The sequence below is a fragment of the Nycticebus coucang genome, chromosome 3 (assembly GCF_027406575.1).
Source record: "Nycticebus coucang isolate mNycCou1 chromosome 3, mNycCou1.pri, whole genome shotgun sequence".
In the NCBI taxonomy this organism is placed as follows: Eukaryota; Metazoa; Chordata; class Mammalia; order Primates; family Lorisidae; genus Nycticebus; species Nycticebus coucang.
The window spans coordinates 29,537,565-29,564,601 of NC_069782.1; the positions used below are offsets into that span (position 1 = coordinate 29,537,565).

The window sequence follows — 27,037 nt, forward strand, 5'->3', positions numbered from 1 at the left end:
TTTCTCCTGGCAGCTTTGAGGATTTTCTCCTTCATATTAACTTTAGTGAAGTTAATTATGATATGCCTGGGAGATGTCTTATTGGGGTTGAGTCGTGCTGGGGTTCTGAAGCTGTCCGCTATCTGAATTTCAGAATCTCTAGGCATGTCTGGAAAATTCTCTTTCATAATTTCATGCAGAAGGGCCTCTGTGCCCAGCGAGGCCACTTCGTCTGTTTCTGGAACACCTGTGATTCGGATATTTGCCTTCTTCGAATTATCCCAGAGCTCTCTGAGAGAATGATCCATTTTTGCTCTCCATTCACTTCCTCTTTGAGACTTTGGGAGCGTTCAAAGGCTTTATCTTCGATGTCAGAAATCCTTTCTTCTGCTTGCTCCATTCTGTTTCTGAGGGATTCTACTGTATTTTTCATATCTTTGAGGGCTGCAAATTCTTGCTTCATTGTGTCTAAGTCTTCGGTGGTTTTGTCTTTAAATTTGTTAAATTCTTGAGACAACTTTTGAATTTCTCCTCGAATTCCTAATTCCACTTTGTTAATCTTGTCTGCAATCCAAATTCTGAATTCAATTTCTGATATCTCAGCCAGTTGTTTATGAATGGGATCTTCAATTGCATCTGCCATATCTTTCCTTGGGGGGTTTGATCTATTCTGATTATTCATGTTACCAGAGTTTTTCGGCTGATTCCACCCCATGGTTGTTTTAGTCCCTCTGATTTTTTCCCCTGGGGCTTTGTCGAGGGCCTGTACAGTGTTGTGGCCTGAGAAACTGGGGCCCTGTCTGGTGTGGTGGGGCTAAGTGGTTCTGTCTCGTTTTCAGCTGGTTTCTGTTCCACCCTAGTGAAACAGTTACTCTGGATTGAAGTCTCAGCTGTGGAGAAATATCAGCAATTAAGTCACCCCGCCCACCACTGGCAAACAATTGGAAAAGAAAAATCAAACCTTCCTACCACCGTGCACCCAGGGCACCACCTGATTTGTCCTCAGGCGATTGGTTCAGTTCAAAAAGTCCAAATCAATTATCTCAGTCTGCACCTGTCTCAGGTGAGAGAGTTTAAGAGGTCTCTGGGAACTGGATCACAGGGGTCTGGTGACTACTCTGGTGTGTCTTGCTCCAGTGCTGCATGGAGTCAGGAGAAGCCACCCAGCCTATAAATCAGTCTTGGAACATTGATGCCTCCTTACCCACCTTGCACCACTTCACATCCAGTCACTGATAGCTCTGCAGTTGGCTGACCCAGTTGCCTGTAGTGCATCGGTACTCCAGGAGTTTGTACCTGCCTGAATCACAAGGAAGTCTACCAGGCTGCTGAGCTCTGCCTCTCTCTAGCAGGAGGAGGTGAGGCCTGACAACCTCGGGCACTTGATGAAGGTTGGGGACTTTTCACTCAGGTCCAGTCTTGCCCCTGATTAATGTTACTGACAGAACAGAACAGAAAAACTCTGCGGTTCCCCTGCAAAAGAGAAGCAGAATTGAGTTCCAAATCAGCTTGTCTTTGCTCTTGTATTTTCTATAGGCTGATGATCCTCTGAGGGCCACATGCGTCTTAGGTTTAGTAAAGTGGACCTCTGGGTCAGCCCCGCCCTGGGAGTTTCCCCGGTTTTCAAATTGGAGTAGCCTCAGGCAAATCCTATACTCAAAGTCTCTGGTTGCCCAGGGAGACGGGGGGTGTGGCTTCAGAATATTCAGTAGTAAGCCGTATTGCTAGCAAAAGAGGGCTGCTGTTTTATGGCTCAGGCAACCGCTGCTCTGGTGTAGCTCCCTTCTGGCCAACCGTCCTCTCTCCACTCCCGTACCCCAGAGTCTGCACCGACCAGCTGCAGCCCAGCACTGTCTACACCCCTCGAGCAATCGCCTAAGAGTCTGGACCCCTGGGGGACAGACCTCCAGACCTTGGAGTCAGAGCAGAGGGGAGTGTGGGGGGCACTGGGAGCCTGGGGCTGTGGGCAGAGAACACACACAGCTTTATACAGTTTTATGCCTGGCCGTATTGTCACCAAAAGATGGCTGTCGCACTGTGCCTCAGGGAACTGCCGCTCCAGTGCGGTCCCCTCTCTGCTGACCTGGGACTGGCCTCCAGACCTCAGTGTGAGTAAAGGGGAGTGCTGGGAGCTCAGAATTCCAGGTAGAGACTATATACAGTTTATACAGTTTTATGCCTGGCAGGAAGACGCCGTGGCACCCTAGTAGGGGAGATAGGTCCAGTTTTTAGAGGGTCTCTCCCATGGAGTGTAGTGGGAGGACCTTTGAACTCTGCCAGATTGTTTGTGGGGCACTCTGAGCCATTCTCATGGGGGAGGGGACTCCCGTCCGCTTGATGATGGATTTTGTACCTTTTGTTTATATCCTTGTGGTCACAGCTCACCTCAGCGGGGTTGACGTGCATTCTTCAACCTTCTCTCTTAGTGCAGCTCAAATCCACCAGGTTACCTGCTGAATTTTTGTCCTTTAACTCTCCTACTGGACGGGAGCCTCTGTGGAAAGCTGGCTTTAGTCAGCCATCTTGTCTCCTCCCCCGCCACTTGCCTTTTGGACCACAAGTTAAGAGCAGAGTTGCAGAAGAACAAAGCAGTGTTTTGTTTAACGTGGTAGATGTGGAGAAGCAGTGTCTGGAGTCCTCTTTAAAGATGCCACCCTGCTGTGGGTGGTGTGATGAGCAGACCTTCAGAGTAAGGGCCTCAGCCATCAGCAACTACCTGGCCCAATCCTAAGGCAGTTCTCCCCTGACGTCTGAAGCAGGCAGGGAGAGAAATGCCAGCCATGGCTGACCTGACCCAAGAAGATTCTCACAGGAGACTTCACTCTAAAGCTCCATGTGGGGTTGTCTGAGCTTGTCACTGTGTCACAGCCTGGCTTCTCACTTAGCCCAGTGGATTCCGGAAATCCGAACCTGCATCAGTTGGGAATAGTGAGAAGAGTGAAGAATCTCATATACCAAGAAGGCAGTCTGGTATCTGGAGATGGACAGGTGTATCCAGCAGGAAGCAGGAAACCCAGTAAGAATCTGGGGTCTCTCTGACAGAAGAAGAAATGAATTCATTTTTTCATTCAGTGAGTACCTGCAGAGCTCATAACAGACACCAGGCACCCAGGGAGGCTCTGTTTTAGAAGGATCCAAGGAGTTCCTGCTCTCGTGGAGTTACAGGCCACTTGGAGCAAAGAAACTTCCCTAAATGTGTAATGTTCCAGGTTGCATGTTTTTGGAGATTAATCTAGATCTAAAATCAATTTAGAACGTTCAAAAATCTAGAGTTTTCAAAAAAATATGAAGAAAGAAATTCACCCTTCTAATCCCCGATTGGTGGCATTGTTTTCTATTCCTTTCTTAATTCAAGATCCATACAGGATTGTTTATAGGAGTACATCCTAGCAGAATTCACTCTCGACCACCTCATGCATCCATAACAAACAGTAACAACCAAAAGAAAAGAAGGGGGGATCAGAATAGAGTAGCACAGTTCAGGAGTCTTGACGCTGTATTCCTGTCTTAATCTTTATTGTGACCTTGAATTTGGCTTCTTTTGAACAAAAGGTATGAGATTCTCAGAGAAAAGATCATAAGTGTTAAATTATAATAACTGAATCCCTGGGTGTCTCCTGTCAAGGGAAGAAGTAAAGAGGATATAAAGAAGTATGCCCTGTAAACTTTCTCCCATCCAAATACTAACGAGGCCCGAGCCTGCTTAGCTCCCCAGATCAGATGAGATCGGGTGTATTTAGGGTGGTATGGCCATAGACTGCCCTAAAAGGCAACAAGAATTTAGAGCCAGTTCCCTATTTGCAATTATAGGACCTAGAATGAAGCTATTGATCATTGTGCAATGGGAAATTTTTGGCCTGTTTTCAATATAGCACCTTCCCCAAGTGTGATATTCTTGGAACACAGGGTTACACTTTGGAGTTTCCCTAAAGTTGAAGAGAGTACCATTTTAAACTTTCCTAGCTCTAAATAACATATTCTAACTTCCCTAAAAAGATGGATCTATATTCGTAGTAAGAACTTGATATCATCACTTCTGCTGAGTCCCCTCCAATTTTCTCTTCCAGTTTATATCTCCAAGTGGTTGATGTCATTACCTTATTTTTTAAAAAAAAAGAAGAAGAAAAGAAAAAAGAGACAAAAAAGGGACATGAGCCATGTCTTTTTCCTCACCATGCAGAAAGATCAAGTTCCTCACACATGGGATGTTTCCAACATGATAGCAGAAACCAGGTCTATCACTAGAAATTCGGATCACATTTCCTGCTAAAGTTAATAGTCCTGAGGGCACTTCTGAGGTGGTATTAAAATATGTCTATAAATTCTTTATCAGAGGAAGGAATCAAGAGGTGAAGTTTGTGCCCTGTCCCCTTAAACAGGAAAGGTCTTGGTAACTGCAGTGACAAATAGAATGCTGCAGAGAGATGCTGGTGACTACTGAGGGTAGGTTAGAAAAGTCCATGAAGTCTCTACCAGTGTTTCCTGCAATGGTCACTTTGGAAATGTTTACCCCTGTGCATAAGCTCATCTACTCTTTGCGCACCATGTGAAAAGACTGTATGAACACACCAAAGAGACAGAATGGGCCCAAGGAGCTTTAGCTGATTCACTCCTGGGTGTTTGAGCCAGTCTAGGTGTCAGATAGGAGTGAAGAAGCCTTTGTGTTAGTTCTGGTCATAACGCCACTATCTGATCATGACCTCATGAAGATCCAGCCAGAGAACTGCTTAACCAAGCCCAGTGACCCCCTAGATGTGTGAGCACAATAGTAAGTGATATGGTTGTAAGCTAGTATCTCGGACACAGTGAAAGTTGATTGGAAATCTGAGAAATCAAAGTTAGATGCTGCTGTAGGAAAACCTAAAGCCTTATGTCTTCACTGTGGGACTGATTGGTGGGCAGCAGTCACGGGGGGCTGGAAGAGACTTAGTAGAAGCCTGATGGCACTTACGCAGGCTATCAGTAGCAGCTTAAAGAAGAATGGGGAGATTGTTACTGAAAACTGGGAAAAACTGTAGTGGCAGAAAGTTTAGCAAAACTGTCTCCTGAAACACATAAAAAATATTTAAAAAACAAGAACAAAAACAAAAAACCTAATGTGACCTGGTGGATTTGACTAAGAAAAAATCTGGCCAGAATATTGACAATGTCAAGGGGTTTCTTTTAGTCATAAATAATAAAATAAGTATAGAAAGATGAGTTTTAAAAAGAAACTGTTCCATTTTCAAGAAAATTTAAAGAAGGTTTACAAAAGATCCAAGGCTCATTATGTACAAATATAAAACTATTTTATTTTCTCAGCCTCTCCCTGTATGTAGTACAGGATTCTCAAATTAAGAAAAGATGACCAGTCAAAGATCAAATCCAAAAGCTAAAGACTCTCTGTTAATACTTCAGAAAAATATCAGGTAATGTCTCATAAACTCTTTGAAACAGATAAAATTCCTCTAAGGAGCTAAAGTCATGCTAGGCAAAGTCTCTCAGTTAAATAATAGGGCTTTCAGTAATGATAAGATTGTGATCCCATACAGCCTTACACAGATTCCAGGTAGAGGAGGGCTCATATCAAAGAAATCTGTAGCTGGAGATTTTTTCCTAATACTCCAGTAAGAATCACAAGAAGTCCACAGAGTCATTAACAGAATTGTACTAACAGTTATTTTTCCAGCTTCAATGAAAAGGAACAGAAATAGTATTAAATAAAATGTGGTCCAAAAACCAAGAACCTAGAGGAGACACCCCAGAGCCAGGGAGAATCCTTCTTCCATTTCCTCAGTGGGACTGGGATGTAGAGAACTGGCTGGTTGGTTTTGCTAGTTGGGTTTCAAAAGTTCCTAGGAACCAGGGAATCCTGTGTTCTTATTTTTCTCTATTTCGAATAAAAGTATCTATAGTAGCTATGTTTTGCATACCTCTCCATCGAACATTGAATATGTAGGCTGCAAATAACTTGTCTCTTAGTTTACAAGTTCAAATTGAGAGGATCAGGATGCAAGAAACCTCAACAGTGAACTTCATTCACACTTGCATCTGAGATCTGGGAAGGGTCAATATATGAGTTTATCCTGTATGTAAAGGAATTGTAAATTACTTGTAACCAGAAGGTAAACTTTAAAATTGTTAAATATGTTTACAATTGGGCGGCGCCTGTGGCTCAGTCGGTAAGGCGCTGGCCCCATATACCGAGGGTGATGGGTTCAAACCCAGCCCTGGCCAAACTGCAACCAAAAAATAGCCGGGCGTTGTGGTGGGCGCCTGAGGTCCCAGCTGCTCGGGAGGCTGAGGCAAGAGAATCGCTTAAGCCCAGGAGTTGGAGGTTGCTGTGAGCTGTGTGAGGCCACGGCACTCTACAGAGGGCCATAAAGTGAGACTCTGTCTCTACAAAAAAAAAAATAGGTTTACAATTTTAAGCATGTTTTTATGTTTGCGTAAGTGATCGAGTCTAATTCCTGTCCCCTTAAATATGGGTCGATGTTAGTAACTCACTTCTAAAAGATAGAATGGGATGGAAGCAATGCTGCATTAATTCCAAGGCTGGGTCTTAATAGGTAATGCAACTTCATCCTGTGTCTCTTTTAGAAGTCTCTTCCTTGAAACAGCCACTTTGCTGTGAAGGAGACCAGGCCACATGGTCCCCAGCCTCAGCCCCAGGGGAGCTCCCAGCAAGCTGCCAGGTGAACTTGCCAGGCATATCAGTGGGCCATTTTGGAAGGGGATGCTTCAGCCCTTCCCAACCCTCCCTCACTAATACCACATGGAACAGAGACAAGTCTTGCCAGATAAGCCCTACACATATTGCAGATTTATTTCCAAAATACATATTTCTTTAAGTCCTTAAATTTTGGGTCGTTCTTACATTCCAATAGCAACAGGAATAATTTCCCTCTGTATACAGAGGGTGACAAACAAATGTATACACACTTTAAGAATGAAAAAGACCGTATTAAATTTGTAATACCCAATATATATCAATAACACTTGTATCCTGTACCTTTTGTAATTGTGGAAGTCAAATGTGACTTGAGTTTTATAATTTTAATATGATTTTTTCCTTTCTTAAAATGTGTATACATTTTGGGGCACCTTCTGTATACTGAATACTGAATACTGGGCACAAGTTTAGTGCATATATATAAAATCTCAACGTTAATTCCTGCTTACTCACTTTCTTGAATTGATCAGGGTCAAGTTATACTCCATCTTTTTAGAGCCAATCTGTAAATAAACATTTGATGACAGGGAATAAAAATATATAGCAAACACATATATAGCTAGAATTTATTGATGGATTAATATAGGCTAGGCCCATTTTATATGTATTAACTCACTTCATTCTTACAACTCAATGAGGAAGATACTTTTATTCACCCCATTTAATAGATAAGGGAATGGAGGCACAGAGATGTTTAGTAACTTGACCAAGACCACACAGCCAGCGTACCCAAGCCCGCAGCCCAGACAGTCCTGCTCTGAAGTTCACCATCATAACCCTTATGCTTCTCTGCTTTCTAAAATTGGTACTTTAACTTTTCCACTTACCATTGGCAGGAGGTAGCCTCTTCACTTCTGACACTCTATCCTGGGTCTGGAGGGAACTTCTCATTTCTGCTAACCAGGCCACAGTGTAAATCTCGTCCCTAAAAGTCAGATTTATTTAGATCAAGTGTGAACAAACTATGACCCCTGGGCCAGATCTTGTCTGCCACCTGAATTTGTAAATAAAGATTTTTTTTAAACAAACATGGCCATGTTTGTTCATTTATGTTTTGTTTACAATTACTTTTATGCTACATGGTGAGTTGAATAGTCATGACAGAACCTATGCTCCATCAAGGCTAAAATATTACTATCTAGTTCTTCCCCAAAAAGTTAACTGACCTCTGACTTAAATCACTAAAGATCTCTTTATTACTGAATTAATGGCATATTATGAAAAGTATAAATACATTCCAATAGTAGAACAGACCTGCACTAAACCCAGCTCTGTTACTGAAGTGTGATCTCAGGAGAATTTCTTAGTATCTCTGAATCTTAGTTTTCTCTTCCCAAGAGAAAGAGAGAATAAGAAGACCTCTATCTTAATTGATACATGCAAAGACCCTGAAACATAAGGAAGATATGACTAATACCTAAGGAGTAGTTTTACCAGCCTTTTGGGATTAGCTCACAATTTAGGAGATCATATAATTAGAGGCAAAGAAAATAAGTGATACTTAACAGCAAACATTTGGAATTATTAGGCAAGAGAAAACAGAGGCTCCAGCTTCAGTTAGGCATAAGACAGAGGTGGGAATCGGTCAGTGAAAATCTGACCCATAGAATCATAACTCCAGGTCGTGAATTTCTTTCTACAGTCCAGATTTTTAAGGAAAAAGTCTATAGGCAGAGATAGCTTTGCAGGCAACAGTTTTCCAAAAATCAATTTCTAATTGATTAAATGTCAAGACTTGAAGAAAGAGCATCTGGTTGGTTATTGAGCTAAAGAAATAATCCTATTTTCACCACTATAACTGAATATATTTCTTTGAGAATATGAGTAAATTTAGAGTCCCAAAGGTAGAGTGATTTGACCTGATTAACAGTCTCTTTTCCATTTTTGCAGATATTCCAGGCAACCATCAGCACATTAGTCATTTTATCTTTCTAACCAAATGATTTAATATGTAGGGAGGTTTGATGTTTTAAGTTCTTCTAAGCAGCTGAATTGACCAATTGTTTTCAGTTCCCTGGAGAGGTGAGCGTCATTTTGGTTTCATGGGAGGCATTAGGAGAACTGAGTTCTAAGAAGGAGATTTGGGGGGCATTTACTCTTTTTTTTTAGCATTGTTACTGGGAGATCTCCGTCTTTAGCGTGACAGCCGTGGAATCAGAACTCCTCTCAGCTCCCAAGTGAGGCAGATTACCTGTGCAGATGTTGTTGGACAACTGGCTAAGTGGGAAGTGACAACCAGAACGATGAGAGAGGCTCTGCTCTGAGAAAGGAATTGTAGGCCTGCTGCACTCACGGGATGTCAGAGGAGCAAAGAGGGGAGGCCTGTGTTCCAGGGAGCAGGTGGAGTGGGGACCGGCTGAACACCACCCTCAAGCTGCTGTGCGATTCTAGTTTTCTCCATTCGAGAAATAGGCCTTTCTTTCCCTGTTTTCACTTGTCACACACAAAAGGGCAGTGAAATGCCAACCTGACCCAGCTGAAAGGCCTGGAGATATGAAACTGTAAAAGAAGATAATGATTAGACACATGGGAGGTGGCTGGAGACCCCTGATAACTGCGCTTCCCGTTCGTCTTTAACCTTTCAACTAGAAAAAGGCATTCATTTAATAGACATGTTCTGCTTTACTGAAAGAAAGTGAAAGAAAACAATACAGAGAAAATAAGTTTTGTCTCAAATCCTATGGGCACATGTTTAGTATTATATCATTCCAATTCATTAGTTCCTTAAAGAAATCGCCAAACCTCAGAGTGGGAATTTTATTGGAGGTTACTTTGTCCAAATTTATATTAATATTGATGTAGAACTCCTTATGTAACTGCCAAGGTAGGTTCATTTATTCCTTCAACAGTAAGTACTGAGCATGATCTATCCCAAGTATTGATGTAGGGCAGAGAGCTGAACAAAGAAGGGAATGTTTTTGTCTTTATATAGAGCCACTTGTATCCCAGGGCTTGTGCCTGAACAATGGCATTTGTTGAGAGCTGTCGGTTTAGATGGGAGTGAACTGGTTCTTAAGGTTTATGTTTTCCAGACTCTTTTGGAGAAGCATTGTAAGGACTTTGCAAACACAAGATTAACTCATTTAATGCTCTTAAGTAGGCAATAGGGTAGATCCCATAATCAACATCTCTTCTACACATGAGTAAATTGAGGCACCAAGTGTTTAAGGAATGGCCTAAGATTGCACAACTGGTAAGAAATAGAACCTGGATTGGAACTCCACAGCAGGCGTCCTCAAACTGCGGCCCGCGGGCCACGTGAAGCAGTGTGAATTGCATTTGTTCCCATTTTGTTTTTTACTTCAAAATAAGATATGTGCAGTGTGCATAGGAATTTGTTCATAGTTTTTTTGTTTAAACTATAGTCCGGCCCTCCAACGGTCTGAGGGACAGTGAATTGGCCCCCTGTTTAAAAAGTTGGAAGACGCCTGCTCCACAGTCTCAGTGTGGAGTCTTAGCTCTTAACCACCAGGTTACGATGCCAATATTGTGTAGTTTGTGACTTGCTTCCATTTTTCCTGATGTTGGCATTTTTTATCCTAAAATGTTTAGCACTGTTGCATTAATACCCAGCTTTTGGGATCTTGTAATGTATACTCTAATCCATTGAATACAACCCAAGAGAGCTAATTCCATAGTCTCTTAAAGTCCATGACTTACAGAACAGAAGATAGCTCTTCTTTAAGAGGTATGCGCCTCCCTGGCCCTACCATTCTGCCTGCCCAAAGAAAAGATCAGTGCCTGCCACCCACTAGGTGGTCAATAGTTTTAGTTCTTGCTATTAATTAATAAATTTCTGGCTCCTTAATGCCTCATATTTCTCAGTTAAACTTTCTTCCTCTAGGTCAAGGCTAGAGGAAGATAAGGAGCCATTCATTGGGATGAATTTTCAAAAAAAATTTTCCTGAAAGTGTATTTTAACAAATGAGAGAGAATTTGATGAGCCTGATGGGGAGACATTGTCATCACCAACAACAGAGATAGTGGAGTGGAAAGGATAACACAGATGGTGAGGGTGGAGGCGACGAAGGAGGTAGGAATACTGAAAACTCACTCAGATGGACCCATCTTAAAGTTTGCCTTCCATGGTCCATTGACCAATCCTTCCCTAGAGGACGTCTTGCCCTGGTCTGGAAAAAAAATTATGCCATCTCATCATGGACTAAAGAGTGAAAGGGGGTTAGATGAAAGTTTGAGTAGAGCAACAATACTCTTTGAATTTTTCTGAGTCAACCCATAAGTAATTTAATCCTTTGTCTGGAAGGAATTCAAAAAATGTCAGGTACCTTCTCATTTCCAATGGAGTATCCCCAAAATAAGTTCTATCGTCAACCCCCAATGACTTCTGGATTATCTCCTGGCTCATCTTCCTGTCACAAATGAAATCAATCTGTTCCACTTTCTTGACACCTTGTTTTATAAGCCTCAGTCAGCGTGACTTCCATTTTCTTAGCCATCTTCCTACCTGCAAATATGGCTGATGAAAAACATAATTCCTTTTGCTTCCTCTCTTCTGCTTCTCTCATTCCACATAAGAGGCTCTACCCTACATAGAATTACCCCCCTTCTTACTTTGCATAACAATTGCAATCAATGTAACCCGGCTTATTGTACCCTCAATGAATCCCCAACAATAAAAAAAAAATTAAAAAAAATGGAAAAAAAAAATAGAATTACCCCCTTCTTCCTTTCATGCAAACCCTACCTTTAAGTATGTCTGCTCTTGTGAGATATTCCCAGGACACCCTTCTAAACATAGCTTGCAGCTGCTCCTCTCTATGTCCCTGCTCCAGTCCTGCCCAGAAGGCCACAATCTAAACTAGGAAACCAATTTCCATGAATATTCCATTGAATATTTCCATGCAGAAGGGTGGCAATAGCTGTCCCATAACCAGTCTTATAATAGCCAAGAGGTTGGTATAGAGAAAGCAAAAATAACAGCTACTCAGTGTGGACATTCCGAAAGCTGTTTGCATGGGCTTGTGAAAGAGGATGTCTTTAAAACTTTTTTTCACATTACATTAGTATTTACTTTTTTTCTGACAACATTTTAGAGCACCATACACCTCTGTAAGAAAGGTTTTTAAAATGTTATTTTTTTCAACATAAAAGTTGGCAAAAATAATTTGAGACATTTGCCAACATTGCTCAAAGACTTTGGCTGAAAGCCTGAGTCCCTGGGACCAAACAAAAATATTGACAATTCAGGTAGGTTCTTATTTCATCCAAATGGATTTTTTCATCTCTTTTTCCTGGATGGGTATTTTTTAAGTGCTTGCCATTTGTTAAGTCAGAGAAGAAATATATCGCAGGTCATTAACTTTAAAAAAAAAAAAAAAAGGACATTTCTTCTCTTGTATTTTTCCCGAATGCTCTGAGTGGGTTTCTATACCATTATTGGTTGAGTATATTCTTGCCACAATAATCCACTTTTAGTAGCTTCATTTACATTAACTATCACTCTGGAGAGCTGTACTAACAGCGCGCTGAATTACCCAAGAGAAATTACTCTTGAAAGTAATCACTGGGAATGAATTTTCATCATTTGGTCTCATCATTTCATGCTGTGTTGCCTCTTTCGTTTCTGCCCCTGATAAAAGTTAGGCATGAAGAGGGCTTTTGTTATGATTTCATTTTCTTTAAAAAACTTCGTCTTATTAATCATAGCAGCTGGTTTATAAAGACAAAAGTCTCTCTCTTTCTTTCTCTCTCTCTCTCTCTCTCTCACACACACACACACAGTTTTTGAAACATATAGTATCTTCTTGTGGGAACACTGTGTAATTCACTTTAGTCTACAATATCTCACACAAATTTGGTTTTTGCGTAACCTATTTAGTGCAAGGAATATGTTTAAGCACAAGGGCTTGGGATGCTTAAGCAGGAGGACTGTACTGAATTTGTTTTAGGTTACTAACACTAGAAGTTGAAATTTTAAACTTTTGGCTAAAACCTAGAATAAATGAACTTGTTCTTTATCTATCCAGAATGTATCTCTGGCTTTGTGGAAGTGACATATTGCTTACATATCAATTGAGAGAAAGAGAATATGGAAGTGTCAAAGAATGTCTTAAGAGGCAATTTGCCAAATCATACCCTATTCTCCTGAGAACATTAATAAAAAATCAGCTTATTTCAGTGTTGTCTCTAGATAACACTCAGTTACATATACAGTAGAACCTCCATAGTTGACCACCTCCTTAAGTTGGCCTAATTTCCATGGACTGGACATGTACCACATGTATGCATCCGTGCAGCAGGCCTGGTTCCCCGTGTTGGCCACCTCTGTATGTTGGCCAGTTTGCTGCATTCCCCTGGGTGGCCAACATCCAGCAGTCCTACGGTATTACTAAGTTAAGGAAACGGACAACAGCACACAGGCCGGTAGCAGAATTGTTTGAGACAGGCCTATAAAGAAAGGAATGAAAGGGAGGAGCAGGTATTGACCTTCCCCCCAAACAAACCTGGGGAGATAATTACTATTGTCCCCATTCTACGGATCAGAAAGTTGAAGCTCATGAAGGCGGAATCCCTTGCTCATGGTCAAGCAGCCAGTGATCAGGGGAGAAACACAAGTCTACCTGAAGCCAAGACCTGGGTGTTCTCCTTAGGAATACTCAGGCATCCTAAGTTGCAGAAGCCATCACATGCTCCCACGGAACTTCTCTAACTCTGCCCTGCATAGGAATCCCTGGTCATCTTGTCAGTGTGCAGATTCTGATTCAGTAAGTCTGGGGTGAGGCCCAAGATTCTGCATTTCTAACAAGCTTCTGGGTGATGCAGATGCTGCTGGTCCAGGGACCAAACTTCAAAGTAGCACAGCATGATATTAACATTCTAATATAATAATCGTACCCTAAGCAAAGATACTTAACAGTATCTTTAACTGATAACTTAATCCCAATTCTACACTTCTCTGATAGCTTCATTTCTTCTCTTCTCTGTTCCTGTCTTTTCTTCTCTCCTCTTCTCTTTTACTGAAGAAGTTAGAGCAGAGTATATCAGGCATAGTTTTTCTAGCATCCTTTAGCTTAGTGGTTCTCAACCTTCCTAATGCTGCTACTGTTTAATATAGTTTCTTTCTCTTTTTTATTGTTAAATCATAGCTGTGTACATTAGTGCAATCAAGGGGTACAATGTGCTGGTTTCATATACAATCTGAAATATTCTCATCAAACTGTTCAACGTAGCCTTCATTGCATTTTCTTAGTTATTGTATGCAGACATTTGTATTCTGCATGTAGTAAGTTTTGCCTGTACCCATTCTAAGATGCACCGTAGGTGTGGCCCCACCCATTCCCTTCCCTCCATCTTAACCTCCCCCCTCCCTTCCCCTTCCTTGGCCCTTTCCTCATAGTCTTGTGCTATAGTTGGGTTATAGCCTTCATGTGAAAGCTATAATTTAGCTTCATAGTAGGGCTGAGTACATTGGATACTTTTTCTTCCATTCCTGAGATACTTTGCTAAGAAGAATATGTTCCAGCTCCATCTATGTAAACATAAAAGAGGTAAAGTCTCCGTCTTTCTTTAAGGCTGCATAATATTCCATGGTATACATGTACCACAATTTGCTAGTCCATTCGTGGGTCGATGGGCACTTGGGCTTCTTCCAGGACTTAGCAATTATGAATTGGGCTGCAATAAACATTCTGGTACAGATGTCTTTGTTATATTGTGACTTTTGGTCTTCTGGGTATAAACCCTAGTAAAGGAATTATAGGATCGAATGGCAGGTCTATTTTTAGGTCTCTAAGTATTCTCCAAACATCCTTCCAGAAGGAACGTATTAGTGTGCATTCCCACCAGCAGTGTAGAAGTGTGCCTTTTTCTCCACATCTACACCAACATCTCTGGTTCTGTGATTTTGTTATGTGGGCTACTCTTAGTGGGGTTAGGTGATATCTCAAAGTAGTTTTGATTTGCATTTCTCTGATGATTAAGGATGATGAGCTTTTTTTCATGTGTTTGTAGATCATACGTCTGTCTTCTTTAGAGAAGTTTCTCTTCAAGTCCCTTGCCCACCCTGAATGGGATCACGTGTTCTTTTCTTGCTAATACATTTCAGTTCTCTGTGGATTCTGGTTATTAGACCTTTATCAGAGGTATAACCTGCAAATATTTTCTCCCATTCTGAGGGCTGTCTCCCTGCTTTACTTACTATGTTCTTGGCTGTGCAGAAAAGCTTTTTAGTTTGATCAGGTACCAGTAGTGTATTTTTGATACTGCTTCAATTGACTGGGGAGTCCTCATAAAATATTCACCCAGGCCATTTCCTTCAAGAGTTTTCCCTGCACTTACTTCAAGTATTTTTATAGTTTCATGTCTTAATTTTAAATCTTTTATCCAGTGAGAGTCTATCTTAGTTAATGGTGAAAGGTGTGGGTCTAGTTTCAATCTTCTACAGGTTGCCAGCCAGTTCACCCAATTAAATAGGGAATCTTTTCCCCACTGAATGTTTTAATTGGCTTGTCAAAGATCAAATAACAGTAAGTAGCTGGATTCATCTCTTGGTTCTCTATTCTGTTCCAGACATCTACTTCTCTGTTTTTGTGCCAATACCATGCTCTTATGATCACTATCAATTTGTAGTACAGTCTCAGGTCTGGTAGTGTGATTCCTCCCACTGTGTTTTTATTGCTGAGTAATGTTTTGGCTATCTGAGGTTTTTTCTGATTCCATATAAAACGAAGTATTATTTTTTCAAGATCTTTAAAATATGACAATGGAGCTTTAATAAAAATTGCATTAAAATTATATATTGCTTTGGTTAACATAGACATTTTAACAATGTTGATTCTTCCTAGCCATGAACATGATATGCTTTTCCATTTGGTAACATCTTCAGCTATTTCTTTTCTTAAAGTTTCATGGTTCTCTTTGTAGAGATCTTTCACGTCCTTTGTTAGGTATACTCCCAAATATTTCATCTTCTTTGGCACTACTGTGAAAGGAATAGAGTCCTTGACTGTTTGTTTGGTTTTGTTATTGTTGGTATATATAAAAGCTACAGATTTATGGGTGTTGATTTTGTAGCCTGAGACATTGCTATATTCCTTGATCACTTCTAAAAGTTTTGTAGTAGAATCCCTAGTGTTTTCCAGATATACAATCATATCATCTGCGAAGAGTGAAAGTTTGATCTCTTCTGACCCTATGTGGATACCCTTGATCGCCTTTTCTTCCCTAATTGCAATGGCTAAAACTTCCATTACAATGTTAAAGAGCAATGGAGACAATGGGCAACCTTGCCTGGTTCCTGATCTAAGTGGAAATGATTTCAATTTAACTCCATTCAATACGATATTGGCTGTGGGTTTGCTGTAGATGGCCTCTATTAGTTTAAGAAACGTCCCTTCTATACCAATTTTCTTAAGTGCTCTGATCATGAAGCGATGCTGGATATTATCAAAAGCTTTTTCTGCATCAATTGAAAGAATCATATGGTCTTTATTTTTAAGTTTGTTTATGTGTTGAATTACATTTATAGATTTATGTATATTGAACCAGCCTTGAGACCCTGGGATAAATCTGACTTGGTCGTGGTGCATAATTTTTTTGATGTGTTGTTGGATTCTGTTTGTTAGGATCTTATTGAGTATTTTAGCATCTATATTCATTAGTAATATTGGTCTATAATTTTCTTTTCTTGTTGGGTCTTTCCCTGGTTTGGGGATCAAGGTGATGTTTGCTTCATAGAATGTGCTGGGTAATATTCCTTATTTTTCTATATTTTGGAAGAGGTTTAGTAGTATAGGTACTAGTTCTTCTTTAAGTGTTTGGTAGAATTCTGACGTAAAGCCATCTGGTCCTGTGCTTTTCTTTTTAGGGAGATTTTGTATAGTTGATGCTATTTCAGAACTTGATATAGACCTGTTCAATATTTCCACTTCATTCTGGCTAAGTCTTGGTAGGTGGCATACTTCCAGGTATTGGTCGATTTCTTTCAGATTTTCATATTTGTGAGAGTAGAGTTTCTTGCAGTATTCGTCAAGGATTTTTTGAATTTCTGAGGGGTCTGTCGTTATTTCATCATTACCTTTTCTGATTAATGAAATTAGAGATTTTACTCTTTTTTTCCTGGTTAGGTTGGCCAAAGGTTTATCTATTTTATTGATCTTTTAAAAAACCAACTTTTGGATTTATTGATCTGTTGTATAATTCTTTTGTTTTCAATTTCATTTAATTGAGCTCTGATTTTGGTTATTTCTTTTCTTCTGCTGGGTTTGGGGTTGGAGTGTTCTTCCTTCTCTAGTTACTTGAGATGTCCCATTAAGTTATTAACTTCCTCTGTTTTTGTTTTCTTGAGGAAGGCTGGCAGTGCTATAAATTTCCCTCTTGGGACTGCCTTTGCAGTATCCCAGAGGTTCTGGTAATTCATGTCTTGATTGTAGTTTTGTTCTAAAAATTTGGTGATTTCCTTCTTAATGTCATCTATAACCCATCTATCCTTCAGCATAAGGTTGTTTAGCTTCCATGTTTTTGTATGTGTATGCAGGTCCCTGTTGTTATTGAGTCCAACTTTTATTCCATGTTAGTCTGAGAAGATGCAAGGAATAATTTCTATTTTTTAAAATTTGCTGAGGTTAGATTTGTGGCCTAGGATGTGGTCGATTTTGGAGTATGTTCTGTGAGCTGATGAGAAGAATGTGTATTCAGTTTTGTTGGGATGAAATGTTCTGTAGATGTTTGTTAAGTCCAGATGTTAAATGGTTAAGTTTAAATCTAAAATTTCTTTGCTTAGCTTCTTTTTGGAGGACCTATCCAGCACTGCTAAAGTTGTTAAAATCTCCAATTACTCTGAAACTGGAGGAAATCAAGTTGCTCATGTCTGAGTTTTTCTTATAAATTGAGGTGCGTTGTGGTTGGGTGCATAAATATTAATAATTGAAATCTCATCATATTGAGTATTGCCTTTAACAAATATGAAGTGTCCATCCTTATTATTCCTTATTTTGCTTGGTTTAAAGCCTATTGTGTCTGCGAATAGGATCGAAATGCCTGCTTTTTTCTGCTTTCCATTTGCCTGGAGTACAGATGACCATCCCTTCACCTTGAGTCTAAATTTGTCTTTGAATGTAAGATGCGATTCTTGTATGCAGCAGATATCTGGCTTGAGTTTTTGTATCCAGTCAGCCAACCTGTGCCTCTTTAGAGGACAATTTAAACCATTCACATTAATTGAGAATATTGATAAGCCTTTGGAGAGTCTGGTGGACATTTTTAATCCTTTTGCGAAGTGGAAAGTTGGAATTTGATCAAAATCTTCTGGGTGGGTTTACTTTTGCGGTGGAGGGTTACGCTGGTATTTATGAAGGATAGGTCTGAGAATACCCTAGAGAGCTGGTTTAATTATGGCAAATTTCTTCAACATGTGAATGTTGTTAAAGTATTTAATTTCCCCATCATAAATGAAAGTCAGTTTAGCTGTACAGGATCCTGAGTTGAAAATTATTTTGTTTTAGGAGATTAAAAGTTGATGACCATCCTCTTCTAGCTTGAAGGGTTTCAGCAGAGAGATCTGCAGTTATTCTAATATTCTTGCCCTTGTAGGTGATGGTTTTCTTTTGTCTGGCTGCTTTCAGAATTTTCTCCTTCATATTAACTTTAGTGAAGATGATTATGGTATGTCTGGGGGATGTCTAATTTGGGTTGAATCGTGCTGGAGTTCTGTAACTGTCTGCTATCTGAATTTCAGAATCTCTCTGCATGTCCAGAAAGTTCTCCTTCATAATCTCATGAGAAGAGACTGTGTGCCTTGTGAAGCCACTTCATCACTTTCAAGGATCCCTATAAGATGAATATTAGTTTTCTTTGAATTATCCCAGAGCTCTCTGAGAGAGTGATCTGTTTTGGCCCTCCATTTCTCTTTCTCTTTGAGAGTTTGGGAGCATTTGAAAGCTTTGTCTTCAATGTCAGAAATCCTTTCTTCTGCTTGCTCCATTCTGTTACTGAGGGATTCTACTGTGTTTCTCAGATCTTTGAGGGCTGCAACTTCTTGTCTCATTGTGTCAAAATCTTTGGTCATTTTGTCTTTGAATTCATTGAATTCTTGAGTTATCTTTTTGGTTACTGCTTGGAATTCTGATTTGATCTTATTTGCTATCCAGATTCTGAATTCGATTTCTGACATCTCATCTAATTGTTTGTGCATGGGATCTTGTGCTATGTCTTCCCCATTGATCCTTGGGGGAGTTGATCTACTCTTATTATTCATATTGCCAGAGTTTTCCTGTTGATTTTGCCTCATGATTTTTTTCACTGTTGCCTCTAGCCATCCTCAGAGTTGGGGAGGTGTGTCTCCAAGGTTAGACCCCAGTGGGATCACTCTATTGTTGCTGGATCTTTGTAGAAAGTGACCCTGTGTAGTTCTTCTGGAGCTGCCCCAGCCAGGGAGTTCTGGTTGTGGAAGCAGCTCTGGAGTGTGACACACCCGGATCCAGCAACAGGGCAGTAGGTGGTGCGCATGGTTCTGGGAGTTCCTGGCACCCAGTGTCTTTGGCACAGAGATCCCTAGGCTCTAGCAGTCTCTGGCCAGGAGAAGGGCTCTGCACAGAGGCTGGGAGGGCTCTGGGGGGTATGCGGCTACCAGAGTCCCTGGCCAAATAAGCGGGCTGTTGTGGAGGCTGCAATGGTACGGGAGAGAGGATGTAGGTTTGTGCAGCTCCTGCAGTTCCTGGTTAGGGCATGCAGAGGCCCTGCAAGCGTGGGTCGCAGGTCGCGGGTCTGGGCAGTGCCAAGTCCAGGAGTTTGAGGTTGCTATGAGCTGTGACACCAGGGCACTCTACCCAGGGCAACAGCCCGAGGCTCCAGTGTGCCAAAACTGGTCTCACTCTGCCCCTGAGGGTTAAGGCTGTACGGCTGCTCAGTTCCCGCCTTTAGGCTGCTCAGTCACTAGGTTACTAGCTCCTGCCTGATCCTTGCTCTGGGACCCTGAGGGTGGAGCTTTCCGGGGATGTTCTCTCACAATGGCTCCCTGCGTCCCACAGCTGAATACTATTAGCTCCATCTGGCTCAGAGTCTCAGTCTGGGGTCCTAGACAATGCCCAAAGTTCTCCACACTCCTGCTCAAGCTCTCCCCAAGGCAGTTCAACTGAGTGCAGAGTCCAAAAACACCAAAACAGTTCATAGGTAAGGTCTTTCCGGTTTGCAGTCTCACTGCTGCTTGTACTTACAGGTGCCGGTGGGATTAGGTTGATTGAACACCCACAACCATTTGCCAGTTTTCCACTATTCTTGGGGTCCAGAAGTCCCTTGCTGACTCCCTGTATCCTCAAAGGGATGATTATAGGCAGATCCCACCAGCCAGAGAGACCTGGAGTCTTATCTCCCCAGACTCACCTTGCCCAGTTGCAGGGAAGCTGTTACTCGGCTGTCATCTTGCTCCACCCAAAACTCATATATCTCAATAATCATTTGAAAATAATGCATTAACCCTTTCAGATCACTGCTGTATCATTCACAGTAATCAGTCATATTCTATAATAATCATTAACTTATTGTACGGGCATATAGAACTTCTAAAAGCCTCATTTAGACCCCCAAAGCCAGCTTCCCCGAGTTCCTCAGGTTCTGTGCCCATAACGCACCTGCAACATCAACACAAGCTGTCAACTCAGACTCCACCTCAACTCCCTCCAGGTGCTTTACCACTAGTAGATCCTTACCCAACTCTTAATACAGTTTCTGTAGGTCGTGATCCACAGCTTGAGAACTGGTGCTTAGCTAATCTTAATGAAATCTTAGGTCAAGTGTTGCTTAAAATTGGTTGATAAAAAAGAAATGAGATTTTTGAAATTTGTGGAATTTGAATGCTGAAAATAAATTTAGTCTCTTCTTGCCTTCCTTCCCTTTTTCCGATACACAAGAACTCCAAGTGGTCAGTACCACAGAATGACAAAATCAAAGCAACTCTGGGTAGGTCTCTTTGTCTTGTCAATCATTGTGTTATAATCCTTGATTTTGAATCTATGATTTAAAGCAGAAACACATGGTACCACATACACTAAGGTTATGAACTTTCCCAAGCATTTACCTGAGTCCTTGTGAGTCAGGGACTAACTACCTAGAAGTTTTCTAAAATAATTTTCATGTCAGATTCAAGGCTTTTGTTAAAGGATAAGTAATTTAATTGTACTAATTTGAAACTTATTTATATGTCTAAAAATCTCAGCATTACAGAGATTTGCAACTGAATGTACTGAATGTTACAACTGAATGTACTCCAAGAAAATATTTTTTCAGGGAAGGATGTTTTGCCACTGATGTTGTTTAAAACTGTGGTGCATGCTGACAATGATAACAGACTGGTGTATAGTAGACTCTTACTGTTTTCACATTCTCTACAGACAGTGTAGCCTCATGGGCCATAGACACTTATCATGGGCCTATGCCTGGGGCCCCACTACTTGGAAAAAATAAAGGTCAGTGTTCAAAAGTATTTGAAGAATCCTGCCCATCCCAATTTTATCTATCAAGTGTCATCTTTCATAAAAAAACCTCCCTTAGAAAAGTTATTCACAACTTCAGAGAGGTGTTGAGGGAGGCTTTACCATAAAGTATTGTTGTGGACTTCCTAACACATACCAGGTGGATGCTCTGGGTTTGCTCCAAATTTCATTCATCAGCAGGACACTACCCTCATTTGTACATCCAAACTCTTATCTTCAAATAAGTTCAATCAAAATTGTGAATTTTTAACTACAGCTAATATAATGTACACCATGTTGTATTAGTGAGGGCTCTTCAGTGAAACAAAACCAATAAAGCGTATGTGTGTCTGTGTGTGGTCATACACCACTAAATGACATTTTAGTCAACAAAGAATTGCATATACAATGGTGATCCCATAAGATTATTATTCTGTATTTTTACTGTACCTTTTCTACATTTAGATTTGTTTAGAACAGAAATACTCACCACTGTGTTACAATTACCTACACTGCTGAATACAGTACTGTACTGTAGAGGTGCGTAGCCTAGAGCAATGTGGAGCCTAGATGTGTGTAGCCTAGATGTGGAGTGAGCTGCACCATCTAGGTTTGTGTAAGTGCACTCCATGATGTTCACATAATGATGAAATCCTCTAATGATGAATTTCTTAGACTATATCTTTGTCCTTAAGCAATGCACAATTGTATATGGAAATAAAATAGAAACTGGCTCACCCAGTTATGAAGGCTAGGAAGACCCATTATTTGCCACTGGTAAGCTGGAGAAAAAGGAAAGCTGGTGGGTTAATTTAGTCCAAGTCCAAAGGACTGAGAATGAGGGAAGCTGATGGTATAAGTCCTGGTGTAAGTCTGAAAGCTCACAAATCAGGAGCACTAATGTCAGGGACAGGAGAAGATAGATGTCTTAGATCAAGGAGAGAAAAAGCAAATTTGCTCTTCCCTCAGCTTTTTGTTTTATTCAGGCCCTCAACAGATTGGATCATGCCCACTCACACTGGGGAAGACCACCTGCAATCTTCAGTTCACTCATCCAAATGCTGATCTCTTCCTAAAACACCCTCACAAACACACCCAGAATAATGTTTTACCAGCTTTCTGGGCATTCCATAGCTCAGGCAAGTTGGTGCATAAAATTAATTGTAACACACTTGTATACACTTAGTGACTTGTGACCCCTGTGCTCTTTGTGTTATTGATAGTGACTACTTGTTGATGATCTGGTTTTATAACTACCCAAAGGTTTTGATCAGCACTTTGAAGTTCATTTTGTTTACCCTAGCCTGAACATGAACTTCTGCTAAAAATGCTGAGGCAGTCAGTTCTTTGGGTCTTGTTTCTAGAAACTAGGGCTTTGTTTCCTTTGTAAGGGAATTCTCTCCTCAGAAGCCATGTTTAAAAGTTTACCTCCAAAACCATGAGATTTTAGAGGGAAAACAAAGTCCATCTCTATATACACAAGAGCAAGCAAAGAAAATGCACTGAGGAGAAGAAACAAGACATACTTGGACAATGGTTATGTGATAAAGGAAGCCTTAGAGAAAGTATAAGAAAAGGATAGGAGAGAAATATCAAGAGAGCTGGGAAGTGTGGGAGGGCAGCACTAATAATAATAATGATGCTCAGTCGGAAACAAGAACCAGCGTATATAGTATATTGCTGAAGCCAATGAAGTGCCCAGAATGAAAATCCCTCTAATGGGAGAAAGAGTCCATAGCAGATGTTTCATGTGGTGACTCAGAACAAATGACCAACCAAAAGGTAGAGAAACCCAGATCTGGACCTTCTGTGTTCCTGAACTTGAGTCTACACCTTGTGTCAGAAGGATTAGTGACCAAAGGGAAATCTTAGCTTTAATTATGTGCTTAAGATCTGAATATTTCTATAATCAAAATTATAATATATTAGATTTAATCATTTGAAATTGTCAATACCACTGATTTTTTTCTTCTTGGCTATAAAAACTTCAATTTTGCATGGTTCAAACTAATAAATATGAAGATAGTCACACGCAAACTTTTTGAAATTTTGTTTTAAAGTCCTTGTGAAAGACCCAAACAGAACTCTGGCCTTGACAAAGATGCCTACATTTTCCCAGAGTTTGTGATTTATGAATTTTGTGCCAATCTGGGTAAATGACCATCTCTGATGTATTCATCTACTCCCCATTCTAGGAGTGAGAAGAAAAAGAGGAGAAAGAAGACATTGGGGAATTACACAGGCTAAGCGAGGGAGGCAGTGGTGACTTCTGTCCATGTGTGTTCTGTTCATAGGTTTACTTTTTATTTCAAACTCATTTGATATTAGGTTCCAGGTTTGTTTTTCTTTTTGTAAACTCAATTTTGAAATTATTGGCAGGCCCATCTATTTTCTTTTCTTAAATAAAACATAAATTGGTTTTTGTTTTAAATTCCAGGTGCTTTTAAGCTTGATTCTGCCAATCATCTCATAAGGCAATTTGGCTTGCTTTGGGGAACGTTTTTTTTTAAATGAGTGTACATTTTAGCATAAAAATTTCTCAGTTTTTAATAGTCTTGATTTTCCTTATCTATAATTTTATGTTTCCTTCCTTTTGTTCCCTTATTCTTTCTTGTTCGATGAGCCCACATTTATGCCCCTATCGTGTTTCTCCTCATACCCCCTCAAACACACACACACACACACAAACACTCACATGCACACACACAGAACCCGAGACAAAACACTATCTGTTTCTTTCTCAAAGGAAAATAAAAATGACACTTATGAGATCATGCTAATTCCCGTGGGCCCCTTGCATAAATGATAGTGGTGCATTAGATCATAACCCTCCAACTGGCCAAACAGTTATTAGTGGGCACCCAGTTTGTGTGGAATACTGTTCACACAATATCATGAGTAATGATGGGAACAGATTTCATGAGAGACACTGAAAAATTCTTGGACGTAGAATGTCTGGGCAATTATGTTCTCAAGATTCATTCATAATTAAGACATATTTGGAACAAAAGACAACTGGAAATTCTCACACGAGTTTCAGCCTTCTTAAAAATTAATTTAACTATTTTGAAGCTTGGTAATTATCTGTATATCCATCCACTTTGTACCCCTGCATCTCAGCCTATGTTAAGTGCGTAGGTAACAGAAAGATGATTGTTCTGGGTGTGTTGAAAGTCCTTCCTTACCAAATATTCTCTCTTCCCTCTGCCTCTTTCACAGCATGAAACATTTTCTCTTCTAGGATTAACATTATATACCTTTATTCCAGGTAGTATTTTATTCCCTGGGAGACAGGGCTTCCGAACTAGCCACACATTAGAAAGAGTGGCTGATCCTGTCTTTATATGATAGGAAAGAAGACCGGGAGCCACACCAGATTGTTTTATTTTAAAACAATAAAATTGGTTTGAGGAAAAGCTAAAAACCAGGTCTCCATGAACAGCTCTAGGGAAGGAAGAGAATGTTGGGTCTCAGGAATACTGAGCAGGAGGAACAGATGCCACAGAGGGGAACTGAACGAAGGTCAGTGATGAGGTCACCCTTGCTGCAAGTCAGGTGTGCCAGACCTGACAAGGGAAGTTCCAGCTTGTGAGGGATCTGGGGAGACATTCACCAGTCATCTAGGTGGGCACACTCACGTAAGCTGACCCATGCATCCAGGATTATCTGGGACTTTCCCGGTATTGAATGTCCCACATCTTGGGAATCTCCTCAGTCCTGGGCACAAGGCGATGGTGGGTCACCCTAGCTCATACTCTAAATACTGAGAATGCTACCATCTTATTCCTAAATGATTTTGCTAAGAAATCTGTATAAAATCACCGTTATTATGGGCTGGGTCAAAAAGTGTGTATAGGTAGGTCATTATGAAAGCTTTGAGACAGACAGGGCTGTCCTATTTCACTTCCAAGAAACACTGTTGGCAGCGTCCTTTCTGATTCACCTGTGCGGGTTTCAACTTGCTTGGCTTATTGGTGGTGTTGGGTGCCCTCCATTTGTTCCTGTTCACGTGGATTTTACATTTCTTGATTTTTGTGTATCTCAACACTTTCCTTAATGACCCATATATTAGTCAGGATTCTCCAGAGAGAGAAACAGAACCAAAGGGGTATATGTAGATATATATGCAGAAATTTATTATGGGAATTTATTTATTTTTTTTTATTAAATCATAACTGTATACATTGATATGATCATGGGGCATCATACACTCGCTTCATAGACCATTTGACACATTTTTATCACAGTGGTTAACATAGCCTTTCCGGCGTTATCTCAGTTACTGTGCCAAAACCTTTACATTCTACATCTACCAAGTTTCGCAAATACCCCTGTAAGATGCACCACAGGTGTGATCCCACCGATCCCCCTCCCTCTACCCACCCCTCGGCTTTCCCACTTCCCCCTATTGTTAAGTTGTAACTGGGTTATAGCTTTCATGTGAGAGCCCCAAATTAGTTTCATAGTAGGGCTGAGTACATTGGGTACTTTTTCTTCCATTCTTGAGATACTTTACTAAGAAGAATATGTTCCAACTCCATCCATGTAAACAAGAAAGAGGTAAAGTCTCCATCTTTCCTTAAGGCTGCATAGTATTCCATGGTATACATATACCACAATTTATTAATCCATTCGTGGATCGATGGGCACTTGGGCTTTTTCCATGACTTAGCTATTATGAATTGGGCTGCAATAAACATTCTGGTACAAATATCTTTGTTATGTTGTGATTTTTGGTCTTCTGGGTATATGCCCAGCAGAGGAATTACAGGATTGAATGGCAGATCTATTTTTAGATCTCTGAGTGTTCTCCATATATCTTTCCAAAAGGAATGTATTAATTTGCATTCCCACCAGCAGTGCAGAAGTGTTCCCTTTTCTCCGCATCCACGCCAACATCTCTGGTCTTGAGATTTTGTGATATAGGCTAGTCTCAGTGGAGTTAGATGATATCTCAAAGTAGTTTTGATTTGCATTTCTCTGATGATTAAAGATGATGAGCATTTTTTCATATGTCTGAAGGCCGTGCGCCTGTCTTCTTCAGAGAAGTTTCTCTTCAAATCCCTTGCCCAGCCTGCGATGGGATCCCTTGTTTTTTTCTTGCTGATGCATTTGAGTTCTCTGTGGATTCTGGTTATTAAACCTTTGTCAGAGATATACCCTGCAAATATCTTCTCCCATTCTGAGGGCTGTCTGCTTGCTTTGCTTACTATGTTCTTAGCTGTGCAGAAGCTTTTTTGTTTGATCAAGTCCCAGTAGTGTATTTTTGAAGCTGCTTCAATTGCCCGGGGGGTTCTTCTCATGAAATACTCACCCAGACCAATTTCTTCAAGGGTTTTCCCTGCATTCTCCTCTAGTATTTTTATAGTTTCATGTCTTAAGTTTAAATCTTTAATCCAATGAGAGTCTATCTTAGTTAATGGTGAAAGGTGTGGGTCCAATTTCAGTCTTCTGCAGGTTGCCAGCCAGTTCACCCAGCACCGTTTGTTAAATAGGGAATCTTTTCCCCACTGAATGTTTTTAATTGGCTTGTCAAAAATCAAATAGCGGTAAGTAGCTGGATTCATCTCTTGGTTCTCTATTCTGTTCCAGATGTCTACTTCTCTGTTTTTGTGCCAATACCATGCTGTTTTGATCACTATCGATTTGTAGTAAAGTCTGAGGTCTGGTAGTGTGATTCCTCCTGTTTTGTTTTTATTTCTGAGTAATGTCTTGGCTCTTCGAGGTTTTTTCTGATTCCATATAAAACGAAGTAATGTTTTTTCAAGATCTTTAAAATATGACAGTGGAGCTTTAATAGGGAGTGCGTTGAAATTATATATTGCTTTGGGTAGTATGGACATTTTGATAATGTTGATTCTTCCTAGCCATGAGCATGGTATGTTTTTCCATTTGTTAACATTTTCAGCTATTTCTTTTC

At 40.5% G+C, this 27,037-nt stretch overlaps 1 protein-coding gene across 1 annotated transcript in view; it reads right to left on the minus strand.

Moving 5' to 3' along the window:
- Positions 1–12,670: 12,670 nt before the first annotated feature.
- The window catches only part of LOC128580889 (chronic lymphocytic leukemia up-regulated protein 1-like), a 51,610-nt gene continuing 37,243 nt past the window's right edge, over positions 12,671–27,037 (minus strand). The window contains 2 exon segments of the mRNA XM_053583356.1: positions 12,671–12,820; positions 13,042–13,155. Of these exon segments, the coding sequence (XP_053439331.1) occupies positions 12,671–12,820; positions 13,042–13,155 (264 nt within the window).